Here is a 23,305-nt window from a genome sequence, read left to right on the forward strand (position 1 = left end):
AGGTTAATTTAAAGAAAAAGAAAGAAAAAGAAAAAAAATTAAAAAGAGCTAGCCAGAAAAAAAAAAAGCATAAGCTATGGCCAAGCATTTAAAACTAATAATAAGTCTCTTTGTCTTGATTTGGGAGCTGATTGGTTGCCCAAAAAGAAAAAGCCTGGGACACTAGATATCAGTTTATGGAATCTTGGCTTATTTCCACTTACCTCTCCATTTTTATTTATTGTTCTGCCAAGTCAGCAAGCTGAAGAAAGATTGCTAAAATCATACTAAGTAAGAAAATCAATTTTCTTATTCTCCTGTCAGAATTTCTATGTCTATACTATGGCATACTTATAGCCAGCAAATTCTAAAATAGACTTGGCGACATGGCTGCAAGTGGTATGAGACAATCCTCTCACCCTAGATTTATTAGCAAAGATTTTTTTTCCTATCCATTTCATTTCTTGATCATCATTATTATAACTAACATTTTGGTGGTTAGTTGGGTGTTTTAATTTTTATTATTTTTATTTATTTATTTATTTATTTATTTATTTATTTTGCTTTTTGAGGCAGGATTTCTCTGTGTAACAGGCCTCACTGTCCTGGAACTCACTTAGTAGACCAGGCTGGCCTTGAGCTCACAGAGATCCACTGGCATCTGCCTCCTAAGTGCTGGGATTAAAGGCGTTTTAAAATTCTTATTTGTTTCCTTTTCTTTTTTCCCCCTTCTCGTAGTACCAAGAACAGAATCTAGAACCTTGTGTAGATCAGGTGTTAAGTTTCAAACCCTGGACAAACAGCTGAGGTGCCTATTTAACATATCAAAGCTGGACGTGGCTGCCAGGTTCTCCCAGCATCCCTCATTTCCTACCTGATAAAGGGTGTGGATGGCAGGCATACCCCACCCTCTACCCTGAACTCTCCAGCCCAGGGACTGAACTGCCCTTCCCCCAGAGGCTCTTCCCTATATAATCAATCCAGACATTTTGGTTACCCGCCCCTTCCCTTTTGGACCTTTGGCGTCCTGACTGTTGCACCTGGCTCCCCTTGCCTCTTTTCTTCTCCCCCCTGCCTCATCTTACCTCCTCTCTCCTTTCCCCTCCCCATCTCCCACATGGCCCAGCTCAGTCTGGTCATGCCCACTCTGGAGCTTCCAGATGTCCCTGCCTCTGGCTGTGCTCTCCTGCATGTCTGTAGTAAACTCTCTCCTCCACCATGCCTCGCAGCACTCATGCCCTTTCCTTTCCTTTTCATTTCTTTTTTCATTCACCAGGCAGGTGATCTACCACTGAGTTATATACCCTCAAGTTCACCATTCTGTTTTTACATTTGTTTCATGAGTGTTCTGCTAAACACATGGTTATAATAGGTGCTTTAAAGCATTTTCCTGCAATCTGATGTTTGTAATCTTATGGTGGTGTTTTTGGAGTTCTCTTTCAATAAAGCAAGTCACTTAGATTTTCCTGATTCTTTGTTAAGTAGTTAGGATTCTATTCTAAGTAGTTTATTGTGATACTCTAGATTCTTTTCAGATGGTAAAGAAGAGACTTTTTAAAAAGAAGAGCTGAGCATTGACTACCCTTCCAGAGGACCATGGTTCAGTTCCCAACACCTACACGGTGACTCACAACTGTCTGTTACTCCTGTCCTGTTCCAGGGGATCTGATATCCTCACACAGATGTACATGCAAGAAAAATACCCATGCACATAAAAAAATAAAAAGGAATCATCAAAAAAAAATTAAAAGAGATTCTTACTCAATTGAAGTTTTAAGGTCTGATTTGTTTCCTGACTGTTTCTGTGTCAGTTGGTTTTATAGGATTTGCTGTGCCATTTATATCTATCCCAGTTGTGCAAAATTTAGTGACCATTCTGTGGCCTCTGACCAGAACCCCTTTGGTTCACTGGTTGGAGTCAGATTGTGCATGTGTTGCTCCTAAGATTATTTTGTAATATGTATTTGATGCTGAGAATCATAACTTGTTTCTTAAATGTGCTGTGCCCACATGCCACCACTGTTTTAGATAGTTTCAGCGTCATTGTGTATGCTCTCAAGGTTTACCCTGTTCTTATTTGCTTCCTGTATTTTGCGTCTTTTCCTTGTCTCCCTTGTCTTGATTTTGAGGATTGTTGGTGTTACTTTCCCAAAGGAGAGGAAATGATAGAGATACTTTTGTTTGGCTCGTTTTCCTTAATGTAATATCCTCCATTTCCATCAATTTTGTACAAATGATTTGATACTCGTGTGTGTGTGTGTGTGTGTGTGTGTGTGTGTGTGTGTGAGATCATACACACCATATTTTCGTACATTTTAATGGGCACCTAGGCTGATTCTGTGTTAGCTGTAGAGCTGTGATGTGAACATTGGTTTCCATTTATTTATCTCTTTTGTATTCTGGCTTTTATTCCTTTGGCTGTACACCCAAGAGTGAAATAAATTCCTAGTAAATCCATGTGTGCTGTTTTGAAGAACATCTGTTTTTTTATAGTAACTGTCAGCAACAGGGTATGAATTCCTTTTTGCTAAATCCTCCTCAGCATTTGCCTGTTTTTATTTTGACAATTGCCATTCTATCTGGGGCAGAAAGTTACCTCACTTTAATTCTCTTTTCTATTTCCCTGATAGCTAAAATCATTAAGCAGTTTTTTCATATTGGCTATTTTTATTTCTTTGGTATCTATTTAGATCATTTGTATATGTTAAATTAGATTCCTTGTTTTGTTGAATTTTTGGTGTGTGTATTCTGGGCAGGAGTTCTGTGGATTATTTGAGAGCAGATGTTCTTTCCCATTCTGAAGACTGTTTCTTTGCTGATTGCTTCTTGTGCCTTTAGAAACTTTTGATTTTTAGTTCCATTTGTCAGTTTTCACTTTTTTTCCCATGCAGTTGTGACTTGTCCAGTGTCTTAAAGTGTTTTTTTCCCCTTATTTCAGAGTTGATAGTCTTACATTAAGAACTTTCTATCCATCAGATTTGATATTTATAGAAGGCAAGAGGCTAAGTTCAGTCTTTTGGCAAGTAGATATCCACATTCCCCAGCATAGTTTCCTGACAAGGATGTCCTTTCTCCTGTGTGTCTTTTTGGCACCTTTGCAAGAGCTAGTGGACTGTAACTTCATGGGTTTATCTCTGGGTTCTGCCTTCTGTTTCACTGGTATGTGTGTCTCCTTTTGTGCCAGTGCAGTGGTGTTTTGGTTAATGTGACTCTGTAGTGTGCCTTGGAATCAATATAATGACGCCTCTAGCTTTGCTCTTTGCTCAAGATTGCATTCTCCGCTGGGCCTTTGTGCTTCCACATACAGTTTAGAATCTTTTTCTAATTCTTGGAAGAATGTCTTTGGGATTTTGATGGAAAGTTTGCCAATGAATTTGAGTAGAATGGATATCTTAGCTATATTAAATTGTTCAATACTTAATGTTTTAATTTTTTTCTTCAGTGCTTTCAAGTTTCATAGTAGTTTTGTTTCCTTAATTAAGTTTTATTCCTTGGTATTGTTTGTTGTGTGGTAGTATTCTTATTTGGTTATTCTTAATTTTGCTTATTTTACAATTTAAATTCAAATACCTTCCTTAGAATTTTTAAATAAGTATAGCAGTCTTTGCTAGCCATTTAGAAGGCATGGTTTTCAGAATACAAAAGGTAAAGCTGTTGTTAATTGTGTTTTTTTCTTTTCTTTTTTCTTATTTTCAAGACAAAACCTTGCTATGTAGCCCAAGCTTTCTTCAAACTCTTGATCCCTCCAGCACATGGGATATTGGCATGTGCTACCAGGCCAACTAAACCTTGTCTAGTTTCAGTCCTGTAATTGACCTTAATGCATTAGTGTTCATGTCAAAGTACCCGTTAGGAGAATCACTTGTGTTCTTCATCTCATGTGTCGTGTGAGGTTTGTTTTGTGAGGAAAAGTCAGGTTCTTTTTAAGTATCAAAAGAATGTGCTTGTGCTGTAAAATATAGGCCAAACCTTTATTTTTATTATCTAGACTTATCAAGAACTAAAACTAACCACTTGGCTCAGCCTCAGCCCTGAGTTCATGAGCTATGTTCTCTCCACAGGTTCAGTTTAACTTGCAGCTTACAAAACCAAGCTCATCGCTAGATGCGCAGCCAGGAACAGCTGTTAGCAGGCCTTGTTCAACTGAGAAAGAAAAGTAAGTACTCAGTGAGTTACTCTTACCTGTGAAAAAGTAACTTCTCCTGTATATGGTTTTAAATTATAGGATTTCTTCTTAGACTTTCTTATAAAGACTGTTCTTGTAAATATTTGGGTATGTACATAGAAATCCTTTTTAGGCCGGGCAGTGGTGGCGCACGCCTTTAATCCCAGCACTCGGGAGGCAGAGGCAGGTGGATCTCTGTGAATTCAAGACCAGCCTGTTCTACAAGAGCTAGTTCCAGGACAGGCTCCAAAACCACAGAGAAACCCTGTCTCAAAAAAAAAAAAAAAGAAATCCTTTTTAAAGCTAAACATAGTGGCACATGCCTTTAATTCCGCCACTCAAGTGGCAGAAATGGCCAGATCTCTAGTGCAAGAAAGTCCAGGCGCTGTCTCAGAAAGAGGGCTACAGAGATGGTTAACTGTTGCTCTTCCAGAGGACCTGGGTTTGATTCTCACACCTACTTGGCTGCTCACAACCCTCTGTAACTTCAAAGGAGACATGAAGCCTTCTTCTGGCCTCCAAGGGCACTGCATACATATGCACAGATAGAAATGCAGGCAAAACACCCATACACAGAAAAGTAAATATACATGCAGACTTTTTTAGATTAATGATATTTTCAAATCAGTTATGCCTTTTTCGTCTGTCATGTGTCGCTTACATGCTTTTTTTGTTCTAATCGTATTAATAGTATATTTTTTGTTTTGTTTTTCCAAGACAGGGTTTCTCTGTGTAGCCTTGGTGCCTGTCCTGGAACTAGCTCTTGTAGACCAGGCTGGCCTCAAACTCAGAGATCCACCTGTCTTTGCCTCCTAAGTGCTGAGCCTGCACCACTACCTCCCGGCTCTAATAGTATGTTTTATTGACTCCAATAAACTCAAGATAACGTTCTCAGCATATAAGCTGGTTTCTCCTGTATTTTCTCATCTCTTTCCTCTGTGTTTGCCATTATATAAAATCTTATGGTACTCACAGAATTTTCACTTCTCAAATAGTCCTCATCCCAGTTCTTTTATTTATTTTTTTATTTTTTTGGTTTTTAGAGACGGTTTCTCTGTGGTTTTGGAGCCTGTCTTGGAACTAGCTCTGTAGACCAGGCTGGTCTCGAATTCACAGAGATCCGCCTGCCTCTGCCTCCCGAGTGCTGGGATTAAAGGCGTGCGCCACCACCGCCCGGCTCATCCCAGTTCTTAGTAGAGTTTAAAGTTTAATCCTTTTTCAGAAGGAATGCATTATATATAGATATTTTTTATTGGCTTAAAAAAACAGTGAAGAGTATGCAGGCCGTGTCCTTTATTCAAAACATTTGAGGCCAGTGGTACTTCAGGCTTTTGAGGCATTAGAATTTTGGAATATTTGGAATACATACTTAGATGTGACCTAAGCCTGAAAGAAAAGATTGATGTTTCTCCTATACACAGCCCACGGGTTGTTTTGTTTTTGGTGCACCTGTTTCAACTGAGCCATCCGTCAAATGGTCAACAGATGTTGGGGTTGACAACTTGTGGCATCATGTGGGTGATCAAAAAATCTTGTACTATGGTATTTGAGCATACTGAATTTTTCAACTAGGGACATTCAACACACACACATAGAAAATGAACATTAAAATGACTTAAAGAGGGCTGGAGAGATGGCTCAGTGGTTAAGCATTGCCTGCTCTTCCAAAGGTCCTGAGTTCAATTCCCAGCAACCACATGGTGGCTCACAACCATCTATGAGACTCGGTGCCCTCTTCTGGCCTGCAGGTATACACACAAACAGAATATTGTATACATAATAAGTAAATAAATATTTTAAAAAAATGACTTAAAGATTATTTTTTTTTTAAAGTAGTGAAAATTTAGCACTGGAATCCAAATACTTGAAGAAAAGAGAAGCTAGCATTCCTTTACGTGGACTCAGCCAGAATCTGTTCAGTACTTCAGGTGAGATGTCTGTGCTGGGCACCCGGTACAGTTTAACTAAATGTGTCTTAAGACTGAATTAGTAACAGGTTGTGTGTTTTGTCCTCTTTTGCAGACCATCAGAAAGATGGCATAATGGGAGGATTACAGACATCTTCCAAACCCACAGTTCTCCCCTCTTCATCTTCAGCATATTTCCCTGGACAATTACCAAATAGTTAATCCAACACCTTTCATTTCTTACTGACAGTTTAGACAACAAAACCAATTTTTCTTGTTCCTGTTAGATCACCTGAATCCTTTATAATACTGTTACCATTTACAAACTTAGGAGATTGTCAAAGATTCTGAGTAAATGGTATTTTTTATTCTGTAAACAGAATGTTTGTTTCTAAAAATATCACTGAATTTTATCAGATTCTTACCACTTAGTCTGAATAAGAAACAGCCTAAAGAAAAATGTGCCCTACAAGGGAATAGTAACTAGAAAGCTTGTGATTCATGCTATCATGTTTATTAGTATAGCAATTATTAATTTGCCACCTGAGAATTGGGAGAAATAGCTTCCATCTGTGATTATTGATCTTTACACCAAAGTCCTTATAAAGTTTGTTGTTTTGGTTTTTTTTTTTTTAGACAGGGTTTTTCTCTACACTGGAACTTGCCTGTACTGTAGACAAGCTGGCCTTGAACTCAAGAGATCCACCTGTCTCTCCCAGATGCCTGGCTCATACAATATATTTGGATTTATTCATTCCCCTTCCATCTCTTTCCAGATGGTCTACACCTCCCTACCCACCCAATTTCATGTATTTTCTCCCTCAAAAAGAAACACAAATAACCAAACAAAATACGAAACCACAACAGTGGAGCCCATTTTGTGCTAGCCAAGCACTCCTGGTTATGGACTCTACCCTGGAGTTTGGTTGATATACCTACCCAGTGACACTCTTAAGCACTTTAAATCGCTGAAATGAATTAAGTATTCATAGTAAATTCTTTTCCCTGAAACATTCCATCTATGAAGTAATTTTATGTAAAAATAATTTGGACATTGTATTCACATGGCTAAATTGTTTTAGTCAGTCATCTGGGCTGACTTTAGAGTACAAAATTCCTTCAGTATAATGGCATCATGAATATTCATAGTATTTTTATAAAACCAAAATTTGCACTGTTGATAACAGAAGGAAAATTAACTACTGAAATTTACAATTTTCTTTCTCACTACTAAATCTCCTAAGAACTATTCCTTGGAAATTAAGTAGTTTGCAAAAAAACAAAACAAAACAAAAAAAAACCCAAAAAGCAACAGCATGGTTCAGTAGTTAAGACCTTGTATTGCTCTTGGAGAGAACCTTTCCTTGGCACAAACTGCACTCATGTGCAAATAAATACCCGTGTATGAACGGACATAGAAAACACAAATCTTTAACCTTAAGGTTCCATTGTGTTCTTATTGACAACTACCCAAAGGACATTAAAATCCTACTAAGACCCCAAATCTTATTTGTAAAATGCTAACAATCATGTGATAGTCTTAAAAGGTCTCAAGGGGCTGAAGAAACGGGATCAGTGGTTGATGGATTTCTTCCAGGACTGAGAGTTCTATTCCCATTGCCCACATGGCAGCTCACAATTGTCTGTAACTAGAGATCCAAGAGACCTGTTTCCCTCTCTGGTCTCTTGAATGCATTAGGCACGCAGGCAAAACATTCATAAACATTAAAAAGCATTTTTTTCCCCAAGTACTTTACACAGCTGAAGACACTTCAAGGTAGTGATGTGTCAGCTTTACTAGGACCACAGGAAGACAGGGATTTTTAATCTCGCTTTCAAGATGCTGGCAACTGCCAGTTTATCTTCAATAAAGGGTGTAATTCAAAATCCAGTGATGATTAAGAATATTATTACTTGAAAGCACTTAATTTTGGAAAGAAAGAAATGTCTTGGCAATGCAGGACTGTTGTAAATATTGTGTAATATATACATAAGGGGTTGGCAGGTTTTGGAAGGGACATATGACATGTAGCTTTTTTGATCCCCACCCTTACTATTTATAAACACACATTTCCAAGATAGGACAGCACATTTCACAGCGGCTAAGTGTACATGCACATAGACTGCGCTAATTCTTTGCTCTACCTCTTCAACTTTTGTTTCAGATTGTTTTGTGGTGTATAACTGTACATGTGTTAATAATGAAAATGTTGCTGTTAATGATGTTTCTAAGAACTGTGACCTTTGTTAATAAAGTACAAACTTCAGAGTTCTGTATGCCAGAAGCATGTGTAGAAAATTAAAGACTGTCTTGTATTGCCTGTGCTTATGAAATCCAAGTATTTCCAGTTGATTTGCAAACACTGCATTTTTGACTTCAGGGGTTTTTTGGTGAGGTGAGGGCAAACAAATGAACTACAGAGGAGGTAAGTTAATATGAACTACAGAGGAGGTAAGTTAAGATTTCTTTCTGTAAAAATGCTTATGGTAACAAATAAAAGCCCAAACAGGCCTTACAGGGACTCACAGATCAAGACTTTTTTAAAAAGAAAAAAATCATTAAAATATTTAATTTTATTAACAGAATATTTACATATTGAGACCTTAATCATAGTGAATGCTCCAAGTTTAAAAAGCATTAGGCAGTAACCACACACAAGATGAAAACAGTGTAAACTATACAATACTTTATGTACAATTTTTACAAAGTAACACTTTTTTAAATAATATAACTGGACACAAAAATATACACTTTAGAGAAATTCACATCAGTAATTGTATAAAGCTCTCTTCTAGGGTCCTGAAAATTTAGGACAAACATTAGCTCTGTAAATAAAGTGTTACTGTGACAATCCTGAAAGGCCACTATATATATTTATCTACATATAGATATCACATTGACATTTTCAAGGCTACCAGCTTTACTATATAATTTTTAAATTATGTATTCAAGTGTTGAGGTCCTTATGATTATGCAAACATCAAAAGAATAGTGGTATAAGAAGCAGAACATAGATGTATAGGCTCTCTGACCATCCCAATTTCAATTCTAAGTGGTTGATATTTTCTTACTTCAAAAACAGTAGTGAATAATGTTTTAAATAAAATTATGGCCAACAGGCTTGGAACATGATTCTGGTTTTCTACGATTTTCACAAGTTTTGTTGTTTAAAATGCAAATAATTCTTTACCATTTCTTTATTCTAGTGCATCTGCATTAAGGCTTTGAATTATTTGACCCAAGATTTTACAATATTACAATCTGACTCAGGCTTTTACAATGTTAAAGTGAACAGGTCCACAATCATACTACCTACTGTGTCACTGAGTCAGCACGGTAAAAGCGCAACACCTTAAGGAAATGGTAGCAGAGACGTGCTAACAGCGGAGTTACATATATAGCTTTTAATTAAAGATGTATAATAAAACAGTTTAGTGGCAAGAGATTGGTGCTAATAAACAAAAGGTTTCTTTTAGAAAGAAATTGTAACATCTTTGGAAAACTGTCCTGTTCTTTCTTTAGTTCCCACGGAGTTCATGCAGGTATTTCTTAAGACAATCTTAAAAGTACATTGTAGATGGAAATGGAATGTACATCCAGAACTATAGGTGAAAGCTAAGACCTTGGTGCCAATAGAAAAGTCTTCCTGATTTCAGTCATCACACGTTTGTGTCCTGGAGTAAGGGTTCTTTGGCCTCTCCTGGCGCTTGTGTACTGTGAGGATGGCTGTGACTACCACAGTGTTTTCTCCAACTGCTGGACCTTAAACTTAAATTAGTATGTTCCGGAATAAACAAGGCAACGAGCAGAGCCAGCAGTACCGAACAGGCTCCAAAGAGGAAGGGGGGACCGGGGATGATGGAATTCTGAGGAAGAAACAATAGTTAGGGTTCTTGTACAGATACTCCCCTTTCCCCAAGATTTGCTTAGCAACTCTTTCCTTAGGTTTTTTGTTTGTTTGTTTAAGACAGTGTTTCTCTGGATATCCTGGTGGCCTCCAACCCAGAGATCCTCCTGTGAGATTAAAGACGTGTGCAACCACCAGCTGGTGCTCAGACTTTTCTCTAAAATTAGTGACTTCATTAAAGCAACAGTTATAAAATGCTTCTGGAGAGTTGTTTTCTAATTTTTTTTTTTTTTTTGGTTTTTCGAGACAGGGTTTCTCTGTGGCTTTGGAGCCTGCCCTGGAACTAGCTCTGTAGACCAGGCTGGTCTCGAACTCACAGAGATCCGCCTGCCTCTGCCTCCCGAGTGCTGGGATTAAAGGCGTGCGCCACCATCGCCCGGCTGCTTCTGGAGAGTCGTGCACACAAAGCTGGCAGAGGGAACTTGGACAACTGTGCGTTACTTTGGCCCAGAACCTGTAAACACGTTTCGTGCACCTCCATCAATCTAGTCCCAAGAGGAAGACAGGAACCTTGGGGTCAAGCAAAGCTACACATATTAACACCTGCAGAATCAGTACCTTTTTGTTTCAAAAATATTGCTAACCACAAAAAATATGGAGACAAATTTTTATTTTAACTCCAAATCACGTTCAGTTTGACATAAAACCCTGCACTGTCAACTTTTGTTGTATATGACCCACAATTTTTTTTTTTTTTAAATTTTGGAAATAGGCTTGGCTGCAGGAAATTCTTGCTAAATCAAGGTAACCGAAGAGCTGTTTGTATTGGCTCAATGGTTCATGTGGCTTGGCGTTAGTAATTTCAGTTATAAAGCAGGAAATAAAGCAAGCACAGCAACAAACATGCATAGCCGACTACATCTAGAGATGGGTGACAACTGTGACACTAACTACAGAGTCAGAAGAAAACAGTAGTATGCAGTGGAGAAATGGCTACCATGTCATCACACACAATGACAAAGTAGGATTTTATATGGTTTTCATTCTTAGAGGAAAAAGTATGCAGAGACAATTTTGCAAATAAGTACTCGAGACGTCTTAAGGATTCTTCTTGTTTTAACAATGTCTGGCTAAATCTAGGGCCTGTTCATGCTAGGCAAGCACTCTATAAGCAGGGCTATACCGCCAATCCATTTGGGGTTTCATTTGACCTCAAAGTAAATTAAGAACTCTAGAATGGGTATCATGGCTCATGTGTAATTTCAATCAGTATTCAGAAGGCTGAGGCAGAAGGATCAGCACGGACCATACAATGTGTTCCAGCCAGGCTGGAATTATAGTGAGGCTGTGTCAAAAAAACCAGAAACAGTTTTATATTAAAGCTTGCTATTTTTTGTTTTTTATGGGGGGTGGGGAAGTGGAGTTTCGAGACAGGGTTTCTTCTCTGTGTTGTAGTCCTGGCTGTCCTGGAACTAGCTCTTGTAGACCAGGCTAGCCTCGAACTCACAGAGATTCGCCTGCCTCTGCCTCCCGAGTACTGGGATTAAAGGCATGAGTTGCTACCGCCCGGCTTAAAGCTTGTTTTCAAAATCATCCTCTAGTCCAGCCAAATAAATAGAACATTTTAACATGCAAGTTAAGAATTACCTGTTCAAAGTGGTGCTGAGGGCTTGTGTTCGTCCCCAGGTCTGAACCTGTGATTGGCAGTTCTTTAAGTTCCACATGGAATATGTAGAAAATGAATCCATAAAGGGCTGGTCCCAGACCATTGCACAATCCTCGGATTCCTGTTATCATTCCTTGAACAACACCTACATGTTTAAAGAAATCATTTAGCACATTATCCTACAAATGTGAAATCAATCTAAATTGAGATTGTTAACAGATACTAGCAACTTGCTTTAGGAGTATTAAAAGCTACCAAGAAGCCATAAGTAGTCACCGCCCTGTATAAGTGCAAGCCCAGACCTAACAGGGTGAACTCTGGGTAGCAAAAGCACTAGGTTTTTGGCTTTAAATCATCCAGGAACTCAATTAAGCACATTAAAAACCACCCCACACAGTTTCCTACTCAGTCAAATATATACTATTGAGTTTCACTTCAATTTCTTTAGTTTCATCTTGCCTTTCCTTCCTAAGTGACCATTTTACTAAGTAACCACTGTCACTCTTCTACCCTCTGTTAGGACCCTTTCTGTTAGCATGCCAACAATGTTCCTACCACAGAACCTTTTTATGTTTACTGATGTCTTGATAACTGAAGCTACAGAGTTTTAAAGGGTTACAACAAACCCTAATGATGTCCTGTATATGTGTTGCTTTTATTGGTTGGTGAATAAAGCTATTTGGGTCAATAGCTTAGTAGAGTAAAACCAGGCAGGAAATCTGAACAGAGACAGTGGAAAGCACATGGAGTTGAGGAGACACCATGTACCTACCTACTGCCTCATGGCAGTGCATAGATGAAGAGAAATGGGTTAAATTTAAGATATATGAGCTAGCTATACACCTAAGCCATTGGCCAAACTTTGTAGTTAATATAGTTTCTGTGTGATAATTTGGGTCTGGGTGGCCAAGAAACAAAAGTGCAGTTTCAGTTTACAGCCTAAGGTTCCTATCACAATATCAAAATGGATATTGTGAAATCAAAGTGAAACTTCATTAGTAAATCAGGACATGAACGCGCACCATCCCTCACAGGCTCATATACTGAATTTCAGTCCCTATTGGCACTGAATTGGTACTCCCCTATTTGGGGGAGGCCCTCGAACCAGAACGCTGAGGTGAATTTTTGGAAATGTATTTTGTCCCTGGCTTCTTCCTGTCTACTCTTTGTGGGTAGCTTCTATGCCCCTGCTGACATATTTTTCCCTCTGGGCCCACAAACAATGAGACTAAGCAACCATGGACTGAACTCTTTAAAAACTCTATAACCAGAGCTGGAGAGATGGCTCAGAGGCTAAAAGCACTGACTGCTATTCCAGGGTTTAATTCCCAGCACCCACATGTAGCTTACAACAGTCTATAACTCGAGTTTCAGGGTATCCAACTACATCACAGAGACATACATGTAGGCAAAACACCAATGCATATTAAAAATAGATCATGCTGGGTGGTGGTGATGCAACTTGGGAGGTTAGAAGCAGGTGGAGTTTGAGGCCAGCCTGGTCTACAAGAGCTAGTTCCAGGACAGGCTCCAAAGCGAAGGAACTCTCTCTCGAAAAAAAACAAAATAAACAGATCATGAAAAAACAAAACTCTACAGTCAATATAAATCCTTCAAGCTGTTTCTGTTGGGTATTTTGTCATAATGACATAAACGCCACTCAGTACTGAAAAGACAAGGGACAATAGCCACTGGAAATGAGGACCTCAGAATCTGCTTTACCACAGGCAGCAAAGTTAGAAGACTACTTTGAGCACCCAGCAACTCACCCTGTTGATCAGCATCAGCAGTTCGTGAAACAAGGGCACTAACAGCTGGAAAGGTAATGCTAGACATGGCTGCGACTGCCCCAGCAGCCCACATCATCCTGTAATCAAAGCGGCAAAACAAAAATTAATACTGCTTCCATTTTACCTGTCAAATCAAACCAAGTCATCCTGACTGTGCAATGGCTGTGGCACAGAAAAGAGAAGTGTGCTTTCTCTGTTCCTCTTAATTGGCTCTGGGCAAGTCATAGCATTGTGTGCTCTGGAAACAGTAACTACTTGTTCACAAAGATGATGTGGTATTTTGTTGTAAAATTGGAACATTCTGTGGGAAGTTGAGAGGCTATTTGAAGATTATACATAAAATTAATAAGAAACATCAAGTGTATTTAAATGTTGAAGCCAGCAATCATCCAAAGTTCTCATGGATTTGTGTTTCGGTTTAAAGATCACTGACTGGATATAATCTCTAAAGTATAAAGAGTAGTAAGCTGGAAGTTCCTGGCTTCTTGTTTGAAAGAAATACTTCACATTTGTGGGTCCTCTGCAAAGGCTGGACTGGAAAATATGTCACCCACTAAACACATTTTAGTGTTTACTAATAATACCCAAGCCCAAAGTGGTAGGTAGCCCAACCCGATCAACATCAGCCTGCAAGAAAAGCTAAGTCTAGTGGGGAAGCCAGAATGGAATGAAGTGGAAGTGTGCTCACTCTCAATCTGCCAGAGGGGAACACTACAACGCTTTCCCCATAACTGGAAGGACAAAAGAGATAGAAGGCTGTCTTTGTTGCCACAGAATTCTGTGCTGCTTCCTAGTTTTTTTTCTTAAAACTGATTAAATGAGCCCTTACAGATTCAATAGTTTAATAATCTCATGTAAAAAAAACCTGCCACTATTTAGGCAGTCTAGAATATATAAACTTATGTGGGAAACTACTATGCATGCTCTGAAGCACAAGAAACAGACTGAAGTCAATGGCTTAGCTGGGAAGGAAGAAAAGGACGGAGCTGGCAAAGTTGTGCACACCTGTAGTTCTCGCCCTTGTGAGGCTTAGGCAGCCTTAGCTTAAAAAGAAAGAAGGAAAAAAAAGAGGAAACATGTCTCAAAAACCAAAAGCACACAAAAACATCTTTTGATGGGGTGTGGCTATGGGTAGGCTTCCCATGCCCTACACCATGCCATGCATGTGTGGATAATACCTTTTTTTTTTTAAATATTTATTTATTATGTATACAATTTATTTCTGCGTGTATGCCTGAAGGCCAGAAGAGGGCACCAGACCTCATTACAGATGGTTGTGAGCCACCATGTGGTTGCTGGGAATTGAACTCAGGACCTTTGGAAGAGCACGCAATGCTCTTAACCTCTGAGCCATCTCTCCAGCCCTGTGTGGATAATACTAACTGCATTGTGGGCTAAATTCACACACACTGCAAACGAGAGTCTATGCGGTTAGTGAAGCACAATTAATAAAAACTCAAGAGGGAGAAATTGGGGTTCAACCTGAAGACCCGAAAAGCAAAGCAGCCAGTCACTGGTTCTTACCTCGACCTCAGTCCGAAATGGTGATCCTGTCTCCAAGGAGTCTCAGAATGAGACTGACTGAGAGCTGTCTGTTCCCATCTTAAATTCCTCTCTAGGGCTGGGATTAAAGGCATGCTTCACTGGGATTAAAGTCACACACTGCCCGGTTACTGGGGAAATAGTGTGGCTACTGGGATTAAAGGTGTGTTTCATTGCTGGCTGGTCTATAAGGCTGGCCAGTGTGGCTGTTTTACTTTTCTGATCTTCAGGCAAGCTTTACTTATTAAGATACAAGTGAAATGCCACTATAGGTTGGAAGAGGATTGAGAGGCAGGTAGTAAAGGCCTACAGTACTCAAAATACATCATGCAAATAAAAGAACTTTTCAAAGAATATAAAAAAATTGAGAAAATGAACATTACAGTATTTATACCTACCAAGGTTCTGAACCAAATCCATACCATGCCAGCTGCAATATTTGAAATCCCAGACCCAATAAGATGGTGTTTTTATTTCCAATTGACCTCATGAGTAAACTCAAGACTATAGTCTAGAAGAAAAACACACATATGATTACCACAAAGTTTGGTTTCTTTTTGTAGTTCTTTCACTCTGATGAAGTATCGTTTACACCAGTGTGGCTGTTTTCAGCAGTAATTGCCCCAACTAGTTCAGAGCTCAGTGCTACAGACTAACACATTCTGAATTAGAGCTACTAGAGCTACCATACTTGAGTCCAGTTTTCTAAGCCCTTAATATACTTACAATGAGGACCAATGCTGACAAAGAACTCTAGGCTCCTGATGGAGATGCCCAATTTGTGACAGCATGAATGAAGCCTCAAGGCCAAGTAGTCTGAATGAGAATGGCCCCATCCGATCATCTGTTTTCAATACTTAGTCCCCAGTTGGTGGAACTGTTTGTGAAGTATTAGGTATGACCTTGTTGGAGAAGGTAATGTCACTGGGGGTGGGCTTCGGGATTTCAAAAGTCTACAACCACACTCTGCCTCCTGCATGTAGACCAGATGTAAGCTCTTTCTACTGCTCCACCATCATGCCTGCCTACTGGCTGACGTATTCCATGCCATGATAATCATCAACTCTAACCCTCTAGAACTGTGAACCCCAGATTAAACTCTTTCTTCTATAAACTAGCTTGGTCATGGTGTGTTATCACAAAAATACAAAAGTAACTAAGACAGACGGCAATCCAATAGCCCAGTGATGACCCAGTATTTCATCTAAAGCCTGCTGTTGAAACCATGAAGATTCTATGAAATGTATAAAAGTTTAGTAAGTATGATTTGGGAAAGTTTTAAGAGCACAGACTGGAAAAACAGGCTGGACTATGATCTTTGAGACCCTGGATATGTCTACTTTTGTGTTCTCTTGCCAAGTGGAGCAAACAGCAGCAATTTCAGAATTCAACACTGGATGAAGTGTTGAGAGCGGTCCCTGGCACATAGGAAACATTTAATAAATGGTTTAGTGAGTAGATGGACATTCCTCTATTTCAAATCTAATTGAAATTCAGCATGGATTGGGGCATCAAAAACAATTTTGATATTCTAACAAAAGTTGAACACACTACACAAAATAATAAGTCTGTAGAAGTGGTACCAATAATCACTCATTACTTCCTCACACAAATAATTACAAAGTGTAAGTTGGAATTACTTAACATTTTCTGAGGTGTGGTAACAAATGTCAGTATGTCTAGGTGTGGTGACTTGGGCTGTAATCTGAGCCTGAGTCAGAAAGAGAACTGAACTATGTCTGAAGGCAGTCTAGTCTGAAGTTGAATTCTAGGCTGGCAAGAGTTCAAATGAGTCCTTGCCTCAGAAAAGGTTCCTAGAAGAATTTTTAGATAATAACTCACTACCACCATACCAAGTTCTTGGAGGATCTGAGGATTTAGCTTTCTTTAAGCCTGGTAAAAGTGAAGAACATCCAGGATCGAGGCCCTGGGTCTGCCCACCCTGTGGGATTAGACTCTTTGCTAGCCAATCCACAAAATTTCCTGAGCAGCAGTCTGCCGGAAGTTCAACTCACTAAACAAACATCTGGGTATAGCTAGTATTTTTCAACCTAACAACTGTATAAAAACTTCCTATTTTATTTCCTCTAGTAAGATTTTGTTATTTTCTTTTAAAGCAATACATAATACGTCCCTATTGTTTATGTGTGGACATGGTGGACAGTATTACAGTCAACTTAGACATTCAAAGAACTAGAAACAAGAATTTCTATTCTACTTATATACAATGTATGAGAGACAGAATTTAGTTAATCAAAAGAAAACTTTTGAGTATACTCAAGACTATGTTAGGTCTTAGGCAGTTCATATGTCCAGGAATAACAGTCTTGGCTCAGTTCAAGTTGAATTATAAAAGGATTTCTGGTCATAAGATAAATGCCAGCATTTCTCAGAAACTTGTGAAAATGTTCCATCTTCCAGAAGGAGTCATTTCCCTTGCCTCTGGCAGAAGGGACCTATCTCTGTGTGATATCTAGCTCAATATCACTGACATGTGCCTGTGGCTGCATATCAAAGCTCACGCTGGCCTCCAGGCTCCCGCAGTCCAGCCCTTCCCTCCCCACCCCCAACTTCTTACCCTCCTTACAACCACTACTTTCTATTCCCTCTCTGGCTATCTCTTGCTATTCCCACTTCCCCAGCCTTGGTCATGTCCACTCTGTTTCTTTTTCTCTGCTCTGGACTCTTCCAGATGCCTTTGGCTGCTCTTTCTTATCTACAATAAAAACTGTCCCCTAATGAAGCAGCTATTTCAGTACTTCACTGCGCCCCTTTGTATACACCGTGGCATCCAATTCTTGTGAAGAACGCAAAGTTTAAAGAATTGGAAAAGTGTTCTGAAGACTATCCCCAAACACAGCATTTCCATCTCAAAAGTCCTGCTTCCTCTTAAGGCTCTAGATCAGTGGTTCTCAATCTTCCGAGCGTTGTGACCTTATGTTGTTATGGTTACCCTAACTATAAAATTATTCTCCTTTCTACTTTGTAACTGTACTTTTGCTCCTGTTATAGATTGTAATGTAAATATCTGCTATGCAGGATATCTGATATGTGACCCCCCCTCAATGGGTCACAACCCACATGTTGAGAACCACTGTTCTACAGAGGTTCACAGGGCAGAACATGAACTCTCATCATGCACCCCAGAGGGAAAGCACTGCTAAAAACCATTCACCTTGATGAAGTTCCTGCCGCCTCAGATGGGAACACGGGAGGCTGGCAACACACACAGTTGGCAGGGGGCTGAAGGGCCAGCTGTGTGCAGAGGCATGCACTCTCTGGAATGTGAGGCTAAGGAAGCTGCTTATAAAGTCCTTCACTGTATGCAGGCAACTAGTCATTGTTGATTACAGAATTCATGTTTCTCAATTTAGAAGCCAGGAGGGACCAATAAATCCTACTCCAGGAAAGGGTACAAAAAGAGACCCCCCCACTCAGCAACAAAACATCTTGCACGTTGCGGGCCTGTTTATAGCCTTGCAAGTGGGAACAAAAGGTGAATGTGCTTTCTTAAAGCCGTGAGGAGTCATTCAAGTCAGAAACAAAATCCAGAAACATAGGTCTCCTCCCTTCCTGGGGTCACATCCTGTGTACAACTACCAAGACTGACTGGCTGCTATGAGAATCTCTCACACAAGACTAAAAGACCCTCCACACCAGCAATCACTGTTTACCTGGAGCTTATCGAGGGCTTCCTGGAGCCCCTGGGATTTTACTTGCTAGCCTCCTTCCCTACCCACACCAGACCTCTACTTTCTTACTCAAACACAAGTACTCTCACCCTTGGGGCACTATTCCCATCATTCAACCACTTAAAATTCTCTTCCTGCGTTTACAGTCTCCATATCATTGGCCAAATGCCACCTTGTACATCAAGCACTCCCCAAATTCCCGTTACTAATAAAATAAAACCTTTCCAAGTTTCTCTACCACTTCTTCCCTTTCTTTGAAGTTTTTAATCACAACTAATGTTTCATGTGTCATCCCCTAGAATGTAAACTAAACAGCAGGGATCGACTCCACTGTTCTAGCCTGTTGTACTATAGACATCCAGTGATTATTTGTTGATAAGTGACTTGACAGTTATACATCACTAATGTGTATCCACCCTAAATCCTCATCAATTACTAGCTACACTAACATATTTTTGAACCTATAGTTCAGAGACTAGCACTTGGGAGGCAGAAGCAGAAGGATCTTTGTGAGTTAGAGGCCAGCCTGGTCTACATAGTGACCCCCAGAAGAGTCAGGATGACATAGAAAGACCCCATCTCCAAAACAAAAAGGTTCATTCCCAACATGCCATCACTGCATGAGGATGGGCTCCCCTCTACGCAATCACTCCAACAGGAACTCACCTGTGCAATAATGGACAGAATGCCGAGGACTGCTATAAAGGCTGCAACACTTTCTGGGGAAAATTTCATTATCTAGAAGGTTTCCAAAACAAGTAAAATGAATGAAAAAGGAGCATAGCAAACATGTTAGTGTTACTATTTGTATACTAATATTAAATGACTAGAAACATGCTTATTGATGACCTTTAATTCAAATTTTAATTTACTTATTATACATAAAGAACAAAGGATTCTTCAGAAAAATGGCTTTTTATATGTAAAATACATTCTTCGCCTTAACAAATCCCATTTATTTAGCTATACTTAGCTACCAAGCACCCAAAATCACTTTACAAATAACTGCAACATGAGGCTGTAGGTTTTACCCCCAGTACCAAAGATGGGGAGCAGAAATAGGTACTATGAACAGGAGGTTAAATTCTTGTTGGCCACTACACAGAACAATTCCATTTCAAAAACTAAAACAAAACAAAAAAGAAAAAAATTCTTGTTGGCTACTTTTTATAAAATTACATTGTATTGGTAGGGCTTTTTTTTGGGGGGGGGGGTTGTTTTGTGCTTTTGTTTTGTTAATTTGACATAAACTAGAGTCATCCAGGAAGAGAAAACCATAATTGAGAAAATGTCTCCATCAGATTGGTGTCTATGCAACACTGTCTTGATTAATGCCTGATGGGAGGGTCCAATACACTATAGGTGGTGCCACCATGGGGCAAGGAGGTCCTGGGAGGTATGAGAAAGGTAGCTGAACATGAACTTGAGGAATAAGCCAACAAGCAGCATTCCTGCATGGTCTCTGCTTCAGTTCCTGCCCTGATTTCCTTCAATGATGGACTGTAGTATGGAAGTAGAAGCTAAATAAACACTTTCCTCCCCAAGCTGCTTTTGGCAAGAAGAAAGCAAACTAGGCAAGCATTGGTTTTACAGATGAGTCCAGCTCCCTGAAAATGAAATGCTGTCCTTACAGCACTAAACACAACAAGTCCGCTGCAGTAGGACCTTACCTGTCTGAGGTATAGGAAGAAGCTGGAGTACTGGCCTGCCTCCGGTAGGTAGGAGAGGAACACCGTGATACAGATCAGCAGCACTATGGAATCCTGGCCCACCTTTTTTAAAGACTAGAATAGGAGAAACACCAACGTACACTTAAGTCAAAACCTCACTACTAGTTTTGTCTTTACTTCATCCCCACCAAACTAGTCTTAAAAAAAAAATCCCAAAATGTTCAAAAAATAAATCTTCAGTCATGTATGGTAGCTCATGTTTATAATTGCAGAACTCAGGAGACTAATGCAGAATGATCTTAAATAATGGACCAACTAGGGCTACACACTGAGAACCTGATTGTAATAAATATATAAATAAGCCTTAAGGGTCTTTCTCGAAAAAGCATCAGAAAGAAGGAAGTACTCATAATCCGCCTGAATCAGATATTCATTTCTTTTTTTTTTCTTTTTCTTTTTCTTTTTTTTTTTTTTGGTTTTTCGAGACAGGGTTTCTCTGTTGCTTTTTTGGTGCCTGTCCCTGACCAGGCTGGCCTCAAACTCCCAGAGATCCACCTGTCTCTGCCTCCTGAGTGCTGGGATTAAAGGCGTGTGCCACCACCGCCCGGCCAAATATTCATTCTTCTACCAAGGAGAAACTTACTGCAAAGGGGTCAGCCTGTTCCCAGGAAATGGGAGCTCCCCAAGATGCTGGCCGCATCTTCTCAGGCAACGACTCTGGCACAGCCACCAGGATAAAACAGATGTCTAGCAGAGCTATTGCTGTAGCGAGGACCACCACTAAGCTGTCCCCATACACTCGTCCAAGGTAAGCTCCAATTGCAGGACTGGTGACTAAGCTGGCAGCGAACGTTGCTGAAACCTGCAATCAAAAATGGAAAGTGGGGGATCATCTGGAACCCCCTTACAGTACCCATTCACCATCCTCCTTTATAAGCCAGCTGCAGCTGCACACTTCCTGTCCAAGCCTGCAGGAAGATCTTGTCTAAGAAGATGTACTAGCCTCTCAAACGTTTTCTTAAACTCTGGACCTTTTCTCCATGTATATCCACAGACAAATTCATAGGAAAAAACAGACCTGCAAACCAACAAGAAACTAAAAGCTCATTTAGCTGAGAAGCAAGGAGCCCAGAGCATTGCACATGGCCCTCCTGTCAGCCCTGCTCATCCTCAGCACAGCCTAACATCACCCACTGCTACAAGGAGATCCAATTCTGCTCTGTTCTCTCTCATCAAAATTAAACAGATAATTAAATGTTTATTATGATACACATTCAAGCAACCGTCAAGAAACTTGTCACCTCTCAACAAACAAAATGTAGTTTATGCCAAACAAAGGAACAGTGCACAGCAACATGGATGGATGGATGGATGGATGGATGGATGGATGGATGGATGGATGGATGGATCAGGTAAACCTTAAGACATGCTTAGACATAAAGACTGTCTTACACTCTGCAATTTGTATGGAATGTCTACCAAAGGCAAAAGCACAGAGACGGAGTGTGCAGATTGCTGTCTGGGCTCAGGGTGGAGTGAGGAAAAATGATAAATGGGTCTGAGAGTGTTCCCTGGGTTGATGGGAATATTCTAAAATCAGACAGCAGTGGTGTCTCATTAGGGAGCCAGCACAGCAGAAGCAGCGCTCCAGTACTCCTGTGGGGCAAAGGCACTCTCACTGTGCATATCAGATGAGCTCACATTTGCAAAGCAGTGAACAAAGGCCCAATCAGGGTTCCTTTGTATTTTATCCCTGTCAGTTCTACCAGCTTGTGACCATTTCTTTCTGGCAGAATGAGAAAGGACTACAAAGATCACTTTCTCCTTTCTCTAGATTCATATTATTTCTTTTTATTGATTGATTGTTGTTTTGAGACAAGCCCTAGCTTTAATAAAACTAGTTCTTGTAGACCAGGTTGGTTAGCCTTGAACTCACAGAGATCCACTGCCCCTGCCTCCCAAGCACTGGGATTAAAGGCGTGCGCCACCACTGCCCTACTCTAGATCCACATTATCACTATGTCAGTATCATTTGCTGGATCATGCCTTTAAAGGTGGGAAATTCTTCACTTGACCTTACCCCAAACTAAGAAGTAACTAGACTGCAAAATTCTTTTTGTTGCTTTTTCTTTTCAAAGGGTCTCTCTCTCTCTGTCTCTCTGTCTCTGTCTGTCTCTCTGTCTCTCTCTCTATATATCTATATCTATATCTATATCTATCTCTGGCTGGCCTACAAATTTCCATGTAGACTGGTTGGGCTTCAAACTCACAGACACCTCTGCCTCTGCCTCCAAGTCCTGGGGTTAAAGGTGTACATGAACACACCAACCTTGGAAAACTTTGAATGAAAAGCTCTGGCTAGCTTTGTGCAGTAGTTTTTGTCTATAATGCCAGTACAGAGACAGAAGTCACCCAGTCTGGGCACAGCAAGGACCTATCTAAAAGAGAAAAGGGCTTCAGCTGGGGAAAATCTAGTTTCTTCCATGTAACCCTAAACTCCAAATCTATTATGGTGATGGTGAGAAAGCTGTATGAGTTTACTAAAATTCATTGACTATATACATACAATGGATGAATTTTAAGTATACTTCAATAAAGCAGAGAAACCCTGTCTCGAAAAACCAAAAAAAAAAAAAAAAAAAAAAAAAAAAAAAAAAAACAAAAGACTGCTGGAAGAAAAAAGTATACATACCAGACCATAAGCCATACTTCGTTCATGTTCTTGAGTTATATCTGCTACATATGCAAATACAACAGAGAATGTTACTGCAAAAACTCCAGAAACAGAGATCACTGCAAAGTACCACCTAAGAATGAAAGGCAACCAAGAAAAAATTATCAGAACAATCACCATTACTTAAAATGTTCCTTCATGTCTATTAGTTACAGTAAGAATGGCGCATTTCAGCCAAAAACTTTCTAGGACAATGCAAGAATGAACGCATCTGCTGGGCGGTGGTGGCGCACGCCTTTAATCCCAGCACTTGGGAGGCAGAGGCAGGAGGATCTTTGTGAGTTCAAGACCAGCCTGGTCTACAAGAGCTAG

At 39.9% G+C, this 23,305-nt stretch overlaps 2 protein-coding genes across 2 annotated transcripts in view; one reads left to right on the forward strand and one right to left on the reverse strand.

The window, feature by feature from the left end:
- Positions 1–9,121, forward strand: part of Sass6 (SAS-6 centriolar assembly protein) — a 36,193-nt gene extending 27,072 nt beyond the window's left edge. Inside the window, exons 15-17 of the mRNA XM_005357187.3 lie at positions 4,041–4,135; positions 5,978–6,072; positions 6,167–9,121. Of these exons, the coding sequence (XP_005357244.1) occupies positions 4,041–4,135; positions 5,978–6,072; positions 6,167–6,273 (297 nt within the window). The 3' untranslated portion in view covers positions 6,274–9,121. The remainder of the gene's footprint in view (positions 1–4,040; positions 4,136–5,977; positions 6,073–6,166) is intronic.
- The window catches only part of Mfsd14a (major facilitator superfamily domain containing 14A), a 34,166-nt gene continuing 19,477 nt past the window's right edge, over positions 8,617–23,305 (reverse strand). Inside the window, exons 5-12 of the mRNA XM_005357188.2 lie at positions 22,952–23,066; positions 20,903–21,121; positions 20,260–20,373; positions 19,256–19,327; positions 15,296–15,408; positions 13,335–13,432; positions 11,547–11,710; positions 8,617–9,918 (exon numbers count right to left, since the gene is read on the reverse strand). Of these exons, the coding sequence (XP_005357245.1) occupies positions 9,712–9,918; positions 11,547–11,710; positions 13,335–13,432; positions 15,296–15,408; positions 19,256–19,327; positions 20,260–20,373; positions 20,903–21,121; positions 22,952–23,066 (1,102 nt within the window). The 3' untranslated portion in view covers positions 8,617–9,711. The remainder of the gene's footprint in view (positions 9,919–11,546; positions 11,711–13,334; positions 13,433–15,295; positions 15,409–19,255; positions 19,328–20,259; positions 20,374–20,902; positions 21,122–22,951; positions 23,067–23,305) is intronic.

The sequence above is a fragment of the Microtus ochrogaster genome, chromosome 21 (assembly GCF_000317375.1).
Source record: "Microtus ochrogaster isolate Prairie Vole_2 chromosome 21, MicOch1.0, whole genome shotgun sequence".
In the NCBI taxonomy this organism is placed as follows: Eukaryota; Metazoa; Chordata; class Mammalia; order Rodentia; family Cricetidae; genus Microtus; species Microtus ochrogaster.